Source organism: Elephantulus edwardii, unplaced genomic scaffold (assembly GCF_000299155.1).
Source record: "Elephantulus edwardii isolate Elephantulus edwardi_28Jun2011 unplaced genomic scaffold, EleEdw1.0 scaffold00024, whole genome shotgun sequence".
In the NCBI taxonomy this organism is placed as follows: Eukaryota; Metazoa; Chordata; class Mammalia; order Macroscelidea; family Macroscelididae; genus Elephantulus; species Elephantulus edwardii.
This window is the reverse complement of record NW_006399774.1, coordinates 7,824,112-7,843,930: the sequence shown is the minus strand read 5'-3', so window position 1 is coordinate 7,843,930 and position 19,819 is coordinate 7,824,112. Positions and strand designations below refer to the sequence as shown.

The window sequence follows — 19,819 nt, the reverse complement described above, 5'->3', positions numbered from 1 at the left end:
CTTTTAGACTATTCTCTCCCCCATACACTTCAATGCCGTAAACATATTTCATCCATTGGGCTTTAAATGGCTATGTTTGAAAGAATATGGGCAGGTCTTTCTTCCTGTCTCTCTTATCTTACAAGCCCTGCTGAAGCCTGTTTGGTATGAAAGCAGCACACAGCCTCCACCTACAAATGAGTGATAACACACTGGCCAGGAACAGAACCGGGTTTCCCATGTGGAAGGTGAGAGTTCGACTTTTGAGCCAGTACTTTGTTCAATACGCTGAGCTTCTAGATTATGGAAACTTGTTCAATAGCATCAAAATGTCATTAATATTAGATACATGCATACAAGGAAAAATTATTCTTTTATCCCTGCAATATCAGAGCTCAGAGAAGAGCCCTCTCATCAAGGCAGAAGCTTAGCAACACCCTTCCCCAAAGACTTTCACAATGACCCCCTGGAAATTATTTTTGTTTTCTGCTGTGCAAAAAGATTTATGTTTAATGAAGCTTTTAATGAAGAAATCTCAGAATGAGAATGCCAATAAAATCTAATTTTTAAACAAGAAAATCTAATATCGAAAAGTATTTCAATATCCTGGCCTTTGTCCAGCTACAAATGAAACAGACAATCCAATTACTGTTCTGTACAAAGGACAAAATAACATTAATTTTCCTCAAGATGGTTATTAAAGAGCTAAACAGTGTGTTTTCCCCTTATTATGTCAACGATAGGTTTGTTCCCAAGTCTGCTTGGCTACTCTTCTAAGACAGGTTGCCTGTCATTAGCTCGTATCTTTTGGCGAAGATGGGTCAGAAGAAATCGGTGCGTTTGTTAGTTGTCTCTGAAAAGGCTCTTTGTTCTTGAGGATCTTTGAAGTAAGATGCTCAACCATTTCTATTCATCAGCACGATACAGAGGGCCTAGTCTTTAAAGAACATTTACCTACTCACTCAAAGCTTGAGTTTGTTCTTGTTCTATGAAGAAGGAGTTAACTAAAAAGAATAAAGTGAAGATGGGAGGGGGGGCATTTTTTATAGAACATGAAAAACAGTACCAAAAATAAAGCTGGAAGGGAGGCAGATCAAAGAGAAGCATGCACGCTCTAAAGGAACCAGAAAATTGCAAAAATAACAGTAATGGGGAAACAAATTGATGGACAGCAAATGAATACAAATAAGGAGAGGAGAAGAAGATATTAAAAATAGATCAAAGACTAGAAAGTAGAAAATATGAAAGAGGAATCTGTTGTTTTTGTTTGCAATTAATTTCAGTAATTATATCAGCTGTACTACAAAAATACAAGTATCTTTTCTTTCCAAAAATTATCAACGAATAGCAAAGGGATATATAAAATCTCTTCTTGAAATGCAATGCTCCAACTCATATGTGACAATTGTTGCATGCTTCTTAAATTAGACAAGCTCTGAAAAGTGCTCTAAACACAAAAACAGAGAAATTCATTCTCCTCATTAAAGTTTAGTGGGCTAATTAAACGTGTGCATTTGCATCCATGTCTTATTAAGCTACAGAAATGTGTATCCTCTACAAAAATGGAAGTTGTAGTTAATTTTTCTTGTAAACTTTATCAATATGTTCTCAAGCTTTAGAAAAACATTCAGAAAACAAGGGATCATTTTCCAAGGGGGTAGGAAAGTAAATATAACTTCGTCACTTCCAGTCACTTTTTTAATAAACATACATTGCACATGTATGCAACCTTCTGGATTTGTGGATCAATATTTTAAATCATTAAATACTGCTACTCCTCCCTCAGTTTGCAGTACTGGGGGTGAGGGAGCTAGTGCACTGCCGTGCTGCTTGAAGCTGCAGCACTGGCATTTCAAGTCCCAGCAGACCCTCCCATGGTGGACAGCTTTAAGACGAACACCCAGACTAAGACAGATTAAGAAGCAGGACTGGCCATCAACTTCTGAGATAACAGACCTTCAAATACCCTGAGGAAACTGGAAGAACATTGTTGGATATTTTGCCAGAAGATGAGCCTTCTGGGTTGGAAGCCCCTCAAAGTGTGACCAGGGAAGAATTATCTCTTCAAATAGAGTCTATCACACTGACCTGGATAGAACAAAGCTCTCACTCAACGAAGGACCTTCATTTGATGATGGGGCTGGATTCGCAATGAGTAGAAATGAGCTATAAATATCCAATAGTAATTGTAAAATGGAACTACTACAATGGCCTTGAGCTTGATAGAGACCGTGAGCCTGGTACAGGATAAGGTAAATTTCAGATTGCTGGTTCATAAGGTCATTATGAATCATAGTCAACTTGATAGTACCTAACAATTGCAACAGTTTTAACTAATTAGATGAATGAATTTTCCATAGAATTATTCGCTTTCTTCTTCCATTTCAGATTTTAGATAGTACGTACAGTTTGCCATTTTTCACTTATCTACTGAGCACATTACCATGTCTTGTAGCTGTAAATCATGAGCCTAGTGGTATAACACCTATCACACTGGGCTGCTAGCCAAACAAAACCCACCAGCCCAGCGTGGAGAGAAAGAGGGGCAGTCCCCTCCCTTAAAGCTCTGTAGCCTTGGCAACTGATGGAGCATCCCTTCGAGTCAGAACTGCCTACATGGTATTGGGTTGGGTTTTTAGAAGGATGATGTAAAAGTTGAATCAATTGTCGTTATTGTTAGGTGTTATTGAGTCAAGGACATCATATGGTGTCTCTATGAACAACAGACCTAAACCTTGTCCTTCCTCTCTCGTGCCCTCCTCATAATCTCTGACACACTTGAGCCCATTACTGCTGTAACTGTGTCAGTCTATCCCAGTAAGTGTCTTCATCTCTTTTGCTGACCCTCCACATTTCCAAGAATTATTCCATTTCCAAGGGATTACCTCCCCAAACAACATGCCCAAAGCAAGAGAGACAAAGCTTCCCCATCTTGCCTCCAAGGAGCACTCTGGATGCACTCTCCCCAAGACATATGTGTTTGCTCTTTGGGCAGTCCATGGGATTTTCAGTAATCTTCTTCAACACCACCGCTCAAAGACATCAATGCTTTTGCTGTCATCCTTATTCACTGTCCAGCTCTCAGATACATGGCATGTGATAGAAAACACCATAGGCTGAATTAGACACACCTTAGTCTTCAAACCGATGGTTGTTTGCCATTATTTTGGAGAGGTCCCTATCTCGCCCAATGCAATACGTCTCCTAATCTCCTGACTGCTGGTACCAAGGGTGTTGATTGTGAATCCAAGCAAGAAGAAATGATTGGCAACCTCAATCCTTTCTCTATCTATCATTATGTTGTTTTTTGTCCCAGTGATGAGGGCATTTGGTTTTTGATGTTGAAATGCAAGCTATGCCAGTTCTTATGCATCAAGCATTTCAAGTCCTCCTCACTTTCAGCAAGCAAAGTTGTGTCACCTGTACAATGCACATTGTTGATGAATCTTCATCCAATCCTGATGCCACACTCATATTCATAAAGTCCAGCATCACGAATTATTTGCTCAGCACACAAACTGAATAGGTACGGAGAAAGGATACAACCGTGACTCATGTGACTCACACCGCTTCTTAATTTTAAACCATACCATGATTCTTTGCTGCATCTGGACAACAGCTTCTTGACCTGGGTGTAGATACTGTAAGAGCACAATTCAGTACTTTGTGATTCCTGTTCTACATTTTAGCCACAATTTGTTATGATCCACATAGTCAAATACCTTTGCATAATCAAGAAGACACAGATGTTCTTGCTTCAGCTTCTTTGCTTTCAGCCAGGATCCATCCACAACTTTGAAAGGTTGGCCATTTCTTTCATAGGGGATCTTTAATCCACTAATTAGTTTCAGAAATGTAAAAACACCTTAGGATTAGATGGGCAACCATGTCCATCTGGCCTTACAATTGCTGTGGACAAACCCTTATCTTCTCTTCTGTGGAGGCATATGCCTCTTATAGACTTTTTTTTTTAAAGTAGCATTCCAATTACGATATTCAGTGCTCATTTACTAATGAGATAGTCTAAATATTCACTACAAATGTTCATATATGAAACATTCAGGTTCCTTAAAAAAACTAAACCTAGCCAGATGTAGACTAGACAAAGTAACTAGATAATGGACACAGCTGAGTTGAGTGAAGAGAAAGACAAATACAATAAGGCCATCAGCATGCACAAACAGACTTAAATAGAAGTTTATGTCATAATATCTTCATGAGAGAAACAAAAACAGCATATTCCAATGCCTGGGCTACTGTTTGCATATTTAAGTAGTGTCCTTCTATTAGATGGTACATAAGCCTCTTGTCTACAGTCAAATGATGTTTCAATGAACATCACTGCTATTATCTATTTGAAGCTGTGAAGTGTGGGCAATAGAAGGACAGCTGAGCACTAGAAGGCTTTGTCATTATTCGATCAAGGCTTTTTTTGCTATTGTTGTTCGGTGCCTTCAAGTCAGCTACAACTCTTCGCCATTCTATGAACAACAGGTCAAAACCTTGCCCTATCTTCTTCCATCCTCACAATCTCCTCCATGTACAAATTCATCGTTGCAGTCGTTGGTTCAGTCCACTTCACTGAAGATCTGCCTCACTCTCTACTTTCCCCAGCATGATGTCCATTTCCAAGAACTGGCCCCTTCTGGCAACACCCAAAATTTGTGAGGTGAAGTTTCACTGTCCTTGCCTTTAAGGAGCAATCTAGTCACGTTTCTTCCAATACACAGTAATTTGCTTTTTCGGCACGCAGTCCACGGCATATTCAGTCTTCTTCACCGGCACCACAGTTCAAAGGTATTGATTCTTCTGCAGTCGTCTTTATTCCTTGTTCAACAAGTGCATGAAGCAATTTATAAGAAAATGGTTTGGGTCAGGTGCCCCTTAGTCTTTCAATTTGCTTCTTTGTCCTTTAACAAGTTACCAGCAGAATCTTCCAGTGCAGAAGGTCTTTTGATTTCCTGACTGCTGCTAACACAGTTATCAGTTGTAGGTCCAGGTAAAATTAAATCATTGAAAACATCAAGCTTTTGTCCTTCTATGATGATGTTGTCTATATTAGAATATGTATGTATGATTGGGATATTTGTGTTAATGTCTTATGTGGGGGTGTCTTATTTAGTTTCTTAATGCTGCAACAAGACAGCCCAAGTGGGAGGCTCTGATGAACAGACATTTCCTTTCTCACCATTTGGGAAGCTGGACTTCTGAATTCAGTTGCCAAAGGTGGGGAAGGTCTGTCTCTCTGTGTTGGGTCTGGAAGGTCTTTGTCACATTACAACGTCTCAATCCTTTGATGATCATCATTTTCATTTAACAGAGAACTTTTCCCCCTTTTTGTGCTTCTTTTTGATTCATATTTGTTCCACCCCCACCCCCGAAAAAAGAGGATCTAACAGAATTACAGAATTAGGCATTTATCAAACTAGATAAGTAATATTTCATGCAAGTAAAATATTGCTAAAGATTATCCAAAAGTGGCTAGAACAGTACATCGACAGAAAACAGGCAGAAATTCAAGCTGGAATTAGAAGAGGCCATGGCACCAGGGATATCATTGCTAATGTAAATGGATTTTGGCTTAAAGCAAAGAATACCAGAAGAATGTCTGTTTGTGTTTTATTAACTATGAATAGGTATTTGACTGTGTGGATCATAGCAAATTATGGCTAACAATGAGAAGAATGAGAGTCCCAGCACACACTTAATTGTGCTTATATGAAACCTATACCTAAACAAAGAAACTGCTGTTCGGACAGAACAAGGGAATGCTGCATGATTTAAAATCAAAAAAGCATCAGGATGGGATCCTTTCTCCATATCTACTCATTCTGCCTGCTGAGCAAATCATCTGAGAGGCTGAACTTTATGAAGAGGAATGTGACATCAAGAAGATTCATCAGTAATTTATAGTATGACACAACCTTGCTTGCTGAGAGCGAGGAGGACTTGTGGAGCTTGCTGCTGAAGATCCAAGATGACAGCCTTCAAATATGGATTACGTCTCAAGAGCAGAAGATAAAAATCCCCACCACTAGGCCAACAGGCATCATCATGGTAGAGGGAGAAAAGATTGACGTGATTAAGTGTTTCTTCTTACTTGGATCCACAATCAACACCCATGGTACCAGCAGTCAGAGATTCAAAAGGCAGATTATACTGGAGAAGTCTGCTATCAAGGGCTTCTCCAAACTACTGAGGAGAAGCGATATCAGTTTAAAGACTAAGGTATATCTAGTTCAAGCCATGGTCTTTCCAATTACTTCCTGTGCATCTAAAAGTTGGATGATGACTAAGGAGGGCAGAAGAAAAATTGATGCCTTCGAGATGTGGTATTGGAGAATAGTACTGAATATCTCATGGAACGTCAAAAGAGAAAACATAAATAAGTCTTGGAGAAAATGCAACCAGGGTGCTCCTTAGAGGCTAGGATGGTGAAACTTCATCTCACATACTTTGGGGGTGTTGTTAGGAGGGTTAAGTCATTGGAAAAAGATTACGTTCTTGGAAGGGTAAAGGATCAGCGAGAGAAAGACCCTCAGCAAGATGGATTGTCACAGTCACTGTAACAATGGGCTCCAGCGTATCAGAAATGATGTTGGCACAGGATAGAGCAAGGCGCAGATCCTTCCTTGCAAGGGTCACTATGAGGGATACTTGACTCCAGGGCGCCTAACAATTCTGTACCTACACTGCTCATTTTATATCTCAAAAGTGATTGGTGTTAAGCACAACAGAGTGAAGTATTCTAATTAATGTGAGACAATTCTGTCCTCAGATGGGTTACATCCAGAATACATCCTTCGCTGTCATGGTGGAGAGCACCCCTTGCTGTGACGGTGGAGTACACCCCTCGCTGTCATGGAAGGAACTCTACCTCACAGCATCCCTACCGGACAGGGAAGAACTGCCCACAGGGGGTTCTGGGCAGTAAGTCTTCAAAAAGACTGCCTCACAGCTAGTGACTTTAAGCCAACAACCCTTCGATTAGCAGTCTAAGGCTTTGACCACGGTGTCACTAGGGTTTTTTCATCTACAATATAGGATTCACAACACATGTTTTAGGGGCTTATAATACAATCTATAAGAGGGTAAAAAAGGGAATCTGATGGAAATATAGCCGTACTGCTATCTGTATGCCATAGCTACAGGCAAATAACACTCAAATTTCTCTTATTGTTCATTCCTTAAGGTCAGCAAGCTTATCCAGGAACCTCAGGGTCAGCAGATGGAGAGTAGAAAGGGGATGAAGAGGAGGAGGAAGTTGAGCCAAAAGTCTTAGCAATACACATCTGCTGCCCAAGACAGCGGAGACCATAGGAACTGGGCAGAAGTGTAGACATTGATAGCAATGTCAGTGGTCATTGACAGGGGACATAATTGGTTACTGATAGAAACAGCTATGGTCATTGATAGGGACATTTATCATCATTGTAGGGACATCTATGCTCATTAATGGGTACATTCATGGTCATTGATAGGGGACATCAGTGGTCACTGATAGGGACATCTATAATCATTGATAGGGATACTTAAAGTCATTGATAGGTACATCTATGGTCATTAATGGGTACATCCATGGTCATTGATAGTGATGTATCTAATTCGAAAAGCACAATGTGGGGGGGAAGTAACAATCCAACTGCTATTTGGGAGATAGGTCTAGAAAAATTCAAAACTGGCCAACACAATTAGTAGCCGTGGATATTAAAAGGTCATACACACACTAGAATTAAGTGGAGAGTCATTTCTCATGAAAAATATTCAGGAGGAAATATTACCAAATGTCGTGTCTGCTGTCTGATACCCACACTCTGGCCTCTGCTGTTCCTCCCTAAGCCCCCATAAATCCACGGGAAGCTCCTTTTTATCGATTTTATCTGCACAATGCACTTGGGGTATAAAGTAATTTGATTTTTTTAAAATGGGGTTTAGGGTCTGCCTCTACAGGGTTATAACTTACCAAGCGTAAAAGCCAAGACATAAAAACAAACATACAATTTAAAGAGAGAAGGGCTCGAGGCAGCCAAGCCCAGGCCTCTGGTGAGGTGCTGGGATTGCTCCCAGGCGTGCCCACCTGCCCATGTGTCTGCGGGCTCGAGTCTCCTGGTGGGTGATATTTTGGATGCCTTTCATGCACGGCACTGCTGAACTGGCTGGAAAAATGCATCAGATCCTCAGAGTAGAATGTCATCATTTGGCAAATGCTAAGGGAGAAAGGGGGATTTTGCTGTTTTTGTGGAGAATGCGGTTACTAGACTTAGCCATCTTTACAGCTTTTGTGAAAACACCGTGTCCTCATCACAGCCCACAGCCCAGGCTGATGGATGCCCCCAGCGTGTCCCCAGCCACTCCCCCTGCCTGTGCTCAGCCCTGCAGCACGCAGGCTGTAAAGGGAAGAATGATGCCTTGAGTTTTTATTCTTCCTTTCAGACAATCTCTCCTTTTTTTTTAATCCTCAGCAATCTTGGGTAATTAAATTTTATCGAAGAACTTTTATTTTCCTTTACCAATCCCATTATGGGCCTGCTGCACTTGTCCACTGCCTCATAAAGAGAAAGAGGGGGAAGGAAAGCCCCCACCTTTGTGACTTAGCCACTCTGTAAGGTTTACCACTCTGTGGTTCACAGAGTGCATGCGTGATGAGAAAGCTCTGTCCTTGAAATCCCAGCAGCAAGGAGGCTGAGGAAAATAAGCTGAATGCCCTGTGTGTGGTCCTGGTGCCTAGAGGCAGGAAGGGGCTGGCTGGGCAGAAAGGACCTTGGTGAGGCTCTTCGCTGGTCTGGTGATCACATAACCAAGAGGTACGGTCCTAAATATGAGGAGTGCCTGCTTAGCTGTGCAGTGGAATTGCCAAGACTTCAAAAGAGGCAGGGGAGCTGTGCTCGCCGGGGGCACGCCGGAAGCACACCTGGCAGCCAGCGATCAGAGTCTTTGAAAGGGAGACTCAAAGCTGAGCTTCAAAGACTGCCATCAGGTTCTGCAAAAAAACTATGAAGGCTGCACACGAAGGGGCAGAGTTGGCCTATTAAGAGTAGACCAGTGAGCCGTCTCTTTGGGGACATCTACTCTGATGGGAAATTAGCATCATGCATCACAGCATCTTTGAAAGCAGATGCAAAGATCTCTCTGGACACCAGGCACAAAACCTGGGTTCCTTACTAGGAAAGGTCTCGACTGTACCATCTAACTGTCGTCCGAGCTGCTGTGGCCCAGAGCTCCAAGCAGGGCCGGTTCAGGGAGTCTGTAGTCTTCTCCAACTCAATGTGCCAACTCTTCTGTTCAGCTTCATGAGTCAGGTAGACCAGCAGCCTCATGTGGGCCACTAATACAAACTAAGAGTGGCTGAGACTTCACTTTGTACTAAATATGTTAACATCCATGCACAAAACAACTTGGCTAATACTTCCAGAGGTTCTGTGAGCTGGAAAATAGAATTAATTCTTTCCATTTTACGGATGAGAAAAAAAGGCCTTTGAGTACTAATGTGCTCAAACTTACCCAGAATCCAAGTGGTGGAACCAATAGCAATCTTAATCATTGTCTTAAACCACCACCATAAACATTTTAGAATTGCTTCGTCAAGTTATCAATCCTACTTTTTCACTGTGAAATAATTTTTTAAAAGTGCTTTGATTCAGTTATGGGCGTGATAACTTTGAAAATAGTGCTTGCATAGCAGTTGCTTTGATGCTCGAGTCTGAAATGTGATGTTATTATTGTTGTTTGCCATGGATAGAATTAGCTCTCTTCACAGCTCTGTGCACAACAGAACCGAACTCTGCTCAACTCTGTGTCATCCTCTCAATCGCCACCAACCTTACACCCCTTGGTGCTGTCACTATGTCAATCTATCTCATTGTCTCTTTGTCACTGACCCTCTCCTTTCCAAGCTAACGTCCTTCTCTGGGAACTGACCCCTCCTGAGAATATGTCCAGAGGACCTGAGCCTGAGCCTCATCACCTTCTCTTCTCGGAGACTTACTGGTTGTTCTTCTAAGATAGAACTGTTTGTTCTTCTGCAAGTCCGTAGTAGATCCAATATTCTTGGCCAACATCATAACTAAAAGGCACAGATTATTATTTAGTCTTCTTTACTCATTACCCAACTTTCACAGGCACACGAGGTGATTGGAAATACCGTTGTCTGAGCTAGGTTTTTCTTCATCCTTCAAAGGGACATCTTGACTCTAGTTCTTTAAAGAAGTCCTTTGTAATAGGTTTTTGCGATACGCCATTTGATTTCATGATTGCTACTTCTCTGTTAATCTTGATGCCCAGTTCTCATTCAGACAGTCTTGGTTCTCAGATTATTTGTTAAACATACAGATTAAATAAGGGTGGTTAAAAGATACAACTTTGACCCATGCTTTTCCTGATTTAAAATCAGGCAGTATCTCCCGGTTGAATTCAAGCACCTCCCTCTTTGGTCACATGCGGGTACTGTGTGAACCACTGGCACAAGGGTAGCAGTCAGGGTCAAAAAGGACGTGAGAAGCCTCTTGGCAGGTACTAAGTGCAAATCTATCTCCTGCACACATTCGTTCTAAGATATGATTACAGTGACTACATTTTCAGCAATGCTCTGGCTCTTGGCTCCTTTTAATTCCTTTAAAAATAAATGCAATTTCCAAAAAAAAAATAATTTTTCATTCTGAAGTGAAAAGCATAGTGAATCATGATGCTTCAGTGCATTTCTTAATTTCTATAAAAAGGTGTGATTAAATAAGATCTTATCAAAAACATTTTTTAATACATTAGCTGATTTTGCTTTTGATGTAACATGTAATTGTTTTGTCTCTCTTTTACATATGTGGAGACGGAAGTCAAAGGTGTCGCTCAAGAATGAAAAAGAATTCTGTGTTTAAAAAAAAATAGTGCACAATAAATAAGTAACCACAGAACCATTTACTCATTCATCCATCAATCATGGATAGACTTAGTGTGCCAGACTCTGGGGGGCTAGGATTACAGCGATGAGTAAGGAAACCCGAGTCCTGGTAACGTTTTAATCATGGATGCAAAAGTATCTAAATTGGGGCCCCCTGACCTACAGCCCCCATTCCATCACCTCCAGATCGCAACTCCCCCATCACACAACCCATGCAGCCTCCATCTTCCCGGAATCCCCTGCCTGTCCAAATGCAGGAATCACAGAACTCGGGGAACAGGGATGTGGAGGAGAAAAAGTGGTGCTGAAAGTAAAGAGAGGATGTCTAAGGAGAGATGAAAAGGATGCAGCAAAAACACGAAATGAAACAAGAAAGTCACAGCCCTGCTCTGCCGACAGTAATTCCGCTTTGGTTTCCGGCTGGCCTCCTCCACCTAACTAACATTGTCTTTTTCTCATTCCACTGCAGCAGCAACATTGGCGTGTTCTTCTGTGGACCCAAGGCTCTGTCAAAGACACTTCAAAAGATGTGCCGCTTGTATTCATCAGCTGACCCCAGGGGTGTGCAATTTTATTACAACAAAGAAAGCTTCTAAACTTCGCAAAGTCCAGGTATTGTGTAAGTGGCTCTGATCACACAGGTCACAAGTGAAGAAACTTTTTTTTTCTTTTTTTTTTTTTTTTTGGTAAAGGGCCAGAGAGCAAGTATTTCTTGCTTTGGGAAGCATTCCATTTCAGTCAGAATTACTCAACTCTCAAAAATAGCTATAAACAATATGCAAAAGAGAGATGTTCCCCCCCCCAAAAAAAAAGATTTCTCTGTAGACCAACAGAATTTTGCAGAATTCTCTTAAGTTATGAGATGGCCTTTGCTATTTTTTCCTTTTCTTTTTTTAACATGTTAGTGTGTTGGATAAAGTTTTACAAAAAAGACCCATTTTTCATTCATACACATTACGGGTGAACGTTTATAGAGCAAGTTGGTTTTCCTTTAAACCGCGCCTGCACCTTTTGCTTCATTATATTGACTGCAGTCTGCACAGTGTAACGTCACTCATCCTATTTCTCTCCTATTTTCTTGTTTCCATTTCTCCCTGTGTGATAGAAAGATTCTTTCTGTCTTCTGAAACTTGTCCTTGGGCAAGTGTTGTTCTTTTGATCTTGGACAGTTGATTGTTCTAAGGAATGCAGCCTCCTTGTTTACCTGAAAGGCCTTTATTAAAAAAGAAAAATTTGGTCTGAAAGTTTGGGGGGTGGGGGGTGGGGGTGGGGGTGTAAGTTCAGTTCCAGACCTGAAGGATGATTTAGGGTCCCACCAGTCTCTTATCTGACCAGGTAGCTTGGTCTTGTTTATGATTTAGAAATTTGTTCCCCATTTGCCTCTACTATACCCACAACCTTCAGATTTACCCAGCACCTTCATATAGTGGACAGCGTTTGCTAGGCACTATCTAGTTCTTCTGGTCTCAAGGTCAAGGAGGCTGAGGTTCACGTATCTGTTATTAGTCCCTTGGATGAACTGCTTCCATGCATCTTTGGTTTCCTTGGTTCTTCTTTGCTCCAGAAGGGAGAGACCAGTAGTTGCACTTACTATAATCACTCACAAAGTTTTAAGGCCCAAGTCATGCTCACCAGAGTAGAATATAGAACAATTTTTTTTGTAGACTACATTGTGTCAATTGACCTTGCTGACCTACAAAATTATATCTTAAGCCCTCAGATCCAGAAATTCATTCCTAGAGACACTTGGTTATAGCTAAAAAGTTTATTCCCTATATGCTTTATGATATTCGTGGACATATTTGCAGTATATATAAATGTATATGTAGAAATATCCTCTGTGAAGCCTACATAGCTCTATGGGTATTCTCCCATACTGTGTCCTATGTGCATTCAGCTTGCACGTCTATGCATGATCTCACCCACAGATTATTATTACTGTTAATACAAGCTTGTCTATTATTTCTTTTTATGACAGGCACATTGTGCTCTTTCCAGAGTCTTCCTCATGATCCTTTTGTGCTGACCTCCTCTTTAGTGTATATCAATTTCTTCTTCATCCAAGTTAATATTTGCCTGCCTTCTACTTAGTGGTGTAACTTCCCTTCCTTTTCCACCCTTGTCAGTGTTGTTGCGTGCCATTGATTCAGAACCGACCCATAGTTGACCTGCCAGAGGGTTTTCAGAGGCAGTTAACTGCACAGGCAGGGATTGCCTATCCTTTGAAGCATCATCCACAGAGCAGCTGATGGAATCAAACCTTGTGCCTTTAGAATTGCCACACAGATTCTTACCACTAGGCCACCAGAGCTCAATAACTGTCAAAGAGTATTTCTTTTTGTGTAAAAAAAAAAACCAAACTTTTCTTGACTTTTTAAAAATAGTATTCTTATAGGATATTTATCCTTTTGTAACTGACTTATTTCTCTCTACATAATATCCTCCAGGTTCATCCATTTAACTGATGTTTCTCAGATTCATCATTCCACTTTACTATTGCATAGTATTTCGTTATATCTGGGAACAAACTTCACCCAAGTATCTACTTAAGGGCATTCATTGAAGTTTCCATCCTTTTGTTACTGTAAATAGAGCTGCAATGAATATGGATGTGTATGTATCTATTCAAGTCTCAGATCTTATTTCCATAATATATACCTAGTAGTAGGATCTTTTGATCTCTTTTTCAAGACTTAAAAATATGCAAATCATTCTTAGCTCGTGGACTGTATGAAAACAAGTGGCCAGCCTGTGGGATGTATTTTGCTGACCTCTGATAAAGTCATTCTTTCTTTAACTGGTAGTCACACTTAATTTCACATCCGATGTGTAAACTAATTGCTGCTTGGTGTGTAGTCTCCTCTAGAAGTCATTTCAAATATTCATCACCCTCATGGCAAAGACATCTGCCTTATATCCAAATCTGATCTCTTCTACTTTAAACCTAAGCCCTGTGGTGCTTATAAGCCTGAGAAATCACCTAGGAGTGTTATCTTTCAAACGAACATTTATGTACTTGAAAACGATAACAAATTTACCCCTTACAGATTCCTTTTCTGCAAAAAACACAAAACCAAAATTCTTAACTTTTAAATCCAGTATGTATTTTCAGCATTTCAGTTACTCTCGGTGTTCTTCTTCAAATTAATTTCCATTTCTTCACATTGTTTTAGAACGCCTGACTAAAACAGGACGTAATATCCCGGTGGAGTGCTCAACAATACTCTAGTGGTGTAGTGTGTACTATAAGGGACTGCAAACCTTTCATAAAGATTTATAGACTTAGAAACCTCATGGAGAATTGCTATGAGTCGGAACCAACTTCAAGCAGAAAGTTCAATATTCTAACAAAAGGGTGATAATTGTTATATGAAAAAAGGCCACACACTCATTGCTATAAAGTCAGAACCAACTCATAGCAGATCCTCAATCAGATTTTTCAGAGGTTGTAGATCACATGAGAGACTGCCATTCTTTCTAGCAAGGAACAGCTGGAGGATTTGGTGGGCAATGAAATCTCCATACTCAGTAGACAATTGTTGTTGTTGTTAAGTGCCATCGAGTAGCAGGCCACTCATAGCGACCCTATAAAGGAAAGTCCTCCACGCTTGGGTGCCTTTCATCTTCTCTCCAGGTTCATAGGGTTTCCAGAGGCAAGCTATTATGGAAGTGGATGCCACTCCTCCTTCCACGCTTGTTTTAATTGGGGAGCTCCACCCCACTCTCTGTCCACATTGGGTAACCAACCATTAAGGCATTTGACACATCAGTGTCACAGTGTTCAGCCTCACAGCAACCACAAGTGACCGTGGGATGGCAACTTGTACACCAGGGCTATACGACCTAGAGGAATATCTGAACAAAAACAATGAAAGACTGGTCTGAGGGCCATGGATTAAAAGTCACCCACCTTTGTTTTGGTCACATCGTTTTCTCATCACTGGGCCAGCTGATCTCTCTCTCTCTTTCTCTCTCTGTTGATGTTATTGATGTTAAGTGCCATCGAGCCGCAGGTGACTCATAGCGACCCTATGAAGGAGAGTCCTCGATGCTTGGGGTTCCTTTCATCCTCTCTCCAGGTTCATAGGGTTTCTGGAGGCAAGCATTAGAACTCCCTAAATACTGTGTTGAAGAGTGATTTTCCTTTATCTTTTTAATTCAACTAAATTTTACATTTGTCTTCCTTTTTTCAGCCATTCAATTTCCTTTTTCACTCTCTTTACAAACCTGCACTTTATTGCCATCTCATTTTGGTTGACAGCCATCGCGACACTTGTGCCCAAACATTACTCCTATAAATACAAGAAGAGTATCTTTCATACTTCAATTGAGCCAATCTTTCCATGTCATGTAGTTCCTTTACCCTAAAAGTATTTCCACAGTTAGCTTCATATTTTTTAGCTTCTTCTATGAGTATTGATTAATTACTTAGAATTCTAATATTTTAAGGTTATTTTGAAGTTTAGATTAATTACAAAGACTAATATATAGCAAAGTAATATCTGAAGTTTTACCTAGTGATTTCTGAAATCTTTTGCATATATTTTTAATCAAGAGGTTGACTAAAGAATTTCACCCAAAGGTATAAAGATTATCTCAAAGAACTTGCTTTAAGAAACAGATAATGATAGCCATTGCAAACAATACAGCTCACCATTAATATTAGTTTATAAATATGTCATACACAATAGGACAAAAACCATTTTACTAGAATATGTTTTCTCAAATGTTTCCTATCTTTATTGTCAGTCACAAATTATTTGTTTTTACAAGTCAGACTGCTACTTTAGTTCATCCATTTCTAAGTTACAAATTGATTCTTCTAGTTTATCCTTGATGTTAATGTTTATTCAGTATTGGTTATATTTCAATATGTTAAAGAAATTCTTTCTACTGAATCTGCATTGGAATTTCCCAGTATCTTTACATATTGCTTGGTCCACATTATACAAAATCTATTTATGTTTATGTATTGAGTCTTGCTGTATATTAATTTCTTCATGTAAGTTGGATTCATTCTTCACAATTAGAACTTTCTATAATAAACTATATGTAATTTTTCCTTACTATAAGAACTAAATATATTAAGTGACATTTTATTGAATATATGTAATAATTACATTTTTTTCTTTATATGTGAAAAGAAAATTTGCTATCTTATTTTGCCTAATAAATTAGCATATATTTGCCCTTAAAAATGATGCTTTGTTGCCTTACAACATGTCCAAAATATGTTAGATGGAGCCTCAGAATCCTTGCCTCCAAGGAGCCACCCGGTTTGACCATTTCCAGAATGAATCTGTTTGTTTTCCTAGCAGTCCATGGTACACTCAATACTCTTCTCCAGCACCACAGCTCAAAGGCATCAATTCTCCTTCTATCCTTCTTAGTCATTGTCCAGCTCCCTGATGCATAACACGTGATTGCAAAGACCATGGCCTGTATCAGACGCACCTTAGTCTCCAGAGATACACCATTGCTCTTCGGTACTTTGGAGAGGTCCCTAACGGCAGACTTTCCCATTACAATACGTCTTTTAATTTCCTGGCTACTAGTGCCAAGAGCGTTGACTGTGGAGCCAAGTAAACTAAAGCTGTGAACAATCTCAGTCTCTTTACCATCCATCCTGATGCTGCCAATTGGCCCAGTGGTGATAATCTTTGTCTTCCTGACATTGAGCCTCAATCCATATTGGACGCTGCAGTCCTTGACCCTCTGCAGCAAGCGCTTCAGGTCCTCCTCAGTTTCAGCAAGCAGGGTTGTGTCATCTGCATATCGCAGATTGTTGATAGATCTTCCACCTATCTTGACCCCACATTCCTCCTCATAGAGCCCAGACTCCTGGATAATCTGTTCTACATACAGCTTGAAAAGGTATGGAGACAAGACACATCCCTGGTGCACACCCTTCCCAATTTTGAACCGTGCAGTGTTACCTTGCTCTGTTCTGACAACTGCCTCTTGGTCCAAGTATAGGTTTCGCATTAGCATGATCAAGTGTTCTGGGATTCCCATTCTTCTCAGAATCAGCCACAGTTTGTTATGATCCACACCGTCAAATGCCTTTGCATAGTCAATGAAACACAGATAGACATTCCTCTGATATTCCCTGCTTTCAGCTAAGATCCATCTAACATTAGCTACAATATCCCTAGTACCACGACCCCTTCTAAACCCAGCCTGGACTTCTGGCAGTTCTCTGCTGATGTGCTGTTTCAGTCGTTTTTCGATAATCTTCAGTAGAATCTTGCTTGTGTGTGAAATCAATGATATTGTTCTATAGTTTCCACACTCTGTTGGGTCACCCTTCTTTGGGATGGGAACAAATATAGATCTCTTCCAGTCAGTGGGCCAAGTGGTTGTCCTCCAGATTTCTTGGCACAACTTAGTGAGCACATCTAGGGCCGCATCTGTTAGCTGAAATATGTCAATTGGTATACCATCTATTCCTGGGGCCTTATTTTTTGCTATTTCCTTCAAGTTAGCCTGAACTTCTTCCTTCATCACCATAGGCTCTTGCTCATTATTTTAGAAGAATTTTTTTAATTACACAAAAATAATGTGGAAATGGGACTATGACACTGAAATTCAGACATGCAAATTTTATTTCAAATTAAGAAAGATGAGAGATCTACAGACCAAGGTTAAGCTTTATATGTGCTTTCTTGTGTTGAGGCATGACTTTAAGTGGGCTCACTGCTAATCACCATTTCTCTAAGCTCAGCTTCTTTATTCCTCAATTTTCATTCCATCTAAATTGTCAGTTTGTTGGATTTTCAACCAATATGTTTTAACAAGAGTATATTAATTTTATATTCATTCAATATAAGTTAGCCATAGGGCTTCCAAAGCTATTAATCATTACTGAGACAGACTACCTCGTTTCTCTCCCATGGAGTGGCTGGTAGGTTCAAACTACCAGACCACCAATACCTAACCCACTGCACTACCAAGACTTATTTGATTCTTTTCATTTTTCTAATTGCTTTTATCCTGTGCTTCCTTTAATGTGCAATTATATATGGCCTCCCTTATTTCTTACAGGACATAAACTCTTCCTCAAGACCTTGAAGCTAGACATATTTGAAAATCAAAAAATCATTTCATATTCTAGAAGACAACAAATTCACTATTCATTGTTATATAATACCCCTAGCAGAGTCCAGGGCAGCATCTCATACTCAAGTCAGTCATTTTTTTTCCTGTAAGAAGGATAACAATAAATATTTCCAGTAAAGTGTATGAACAAACATTATAGCTTATATCTATACAGATTTTCTGGTAAATGACTTACCAAAAACAAACAAGGAAATTCAATTTTTCTAGTTTTCAGATTTTTTTTTTACATTTTATTTTCTTATTTGTGTGTGTGTGTGTCGTCAAATCAGATCTGCCTGGTACAGGAGGAGATTGCGCCTCCTTCTTCAGCAGAGCATCTGGTGGATTTGAGCCACGCACCGCTGGGATTGCAGTGCAGCTTCTTGCCACTAGGCCACCAGAGCGTGCGAGGTTTTCAGATTTTTAAATTTCAGATTAAAAGCAAATTATCATTTCTCAGATTTTAGCAGCATAGATTCTGTGTTTACAGTCTTTTAATTAGTATATATATATTACTCTGAACTTTGATTCATTACTGTGCATTCTCAGATGTTATAATTGTCTTTTTGGTCAAATAATTTCTGTTCAATTAATGTTCTCATTAAGTTCTCTAGAGCACAAAGCAATAGTAAGGAGTTTATCTGAGTCATGATTTCTCCTGTTATTGTGGTTAAATGCTGTCAAGTTGGTTCCAGCTCACAGCCACAGAGGTAGCATTAGGCAGTCTTATAGCATCCTCACAACCCGGGTTCTTCTTGAACCCATTTTAGCAGCCTCTGCGTCATTGAGGGTTTTCCTTATTTCTGCTGATCCCATATGTTACCAAGGACCATGTCGTTTTCTAAGCAACGGTTCTACCTGATAACATATCCAACACATGTGAGATCACATCTCACCTCCTCGCCTTTAGGGAGTGATCTGGCTGCACTTATTCCAAGGTAGATTATTCATTTGTTTTTCAGGTTATCCATGGTATAGTCAACATTCTTTGCCAATAAAACAATTATAAAACATCATTTCTTCTTTGGTCTTCTATATTAATTGTCTGGTCTTCACAGGTATATGAAATACTTGGAAAGATCATGACTTGGGGCAGGTGTACAAGAATTCTTAGTGACATCTAGTGGGTCAAAAGAGAACATTTATTAAATCAAGCTGGATTTAGCAGAGGTCATGACACAAGGGATGTCACTGCTGATATCAGATGGATCTTAGCTGAAGGCAGAGAATACTAGCAATATGTTTACTTGCATTTTCCTCATAATGACAAGGTGTTTGATGGTGTGAATTATAAACAATAATGCCTATTACTGAAAAGAACAGGAATCCTAAAAAACTTAATTGTGCTCATGTGAAACCTACACATATAGATGAAGGAATAATCATCCAAGTAAATCAAGGGAATACTGCATGGCTTAAAATCAAAAAAAGTATGGACCAAGGTTATATCCTCTCTCCATACTTATTCAATCTGTATGTTGAGCGGTCATTCGAGAAGCTGGAATATATAAAGGAGAATGTAGATTGGAGGAAAACTCATCAACAACTTGCATTATGCAGACAACACAACCTACCTTGCAGAAAGTGAAGGCTTGAAGGGCTTCCTGTAGGAGATCAAAGACTACAGCCTTCGATATGGGTTACAGCTTAAAGTCAAGAAAACAAATGTCCTCACTACTAGACCAACGGGCAATATCCTGACAGGAGGAGAAAAGGTTAAAGTTGTAAGTGATTTAATCTTACTTGGATCCACAACCGAGACCCTTGGTATAAAACACAATGCACAGGAATGAGTATATGAAATACAATATGAATAAAGAATAATGTGAAACACAGTGTGTATGAACTTTG

General features: G+C 39.9%; 1 protein-coding gene across 1 annotated transcript in view; it reads left to right on the top strand.

Moving 5' to 3' along the window:
* Positions 1 to 11,466, top strand: part of NOX3 (NADPH oxidase 3) — an 82,550-nt gene extending 71,084 nt beyond the window's left edge. Inside the window, exon 13 of the mRNA XM_006882754.1 lies at positions 11,340 to 11,466. Within this exon, the coding sequence (XP_006882816.1) occupies positions 11,340 to 11,466 (127 nt within the window). The remainder of the gene's footprint in view (positions 1 to 11,339) is intronic.
* The last annotated feature ends 8,353 nt before the right edge of the window (positions 11,467 to 19,819 follow it).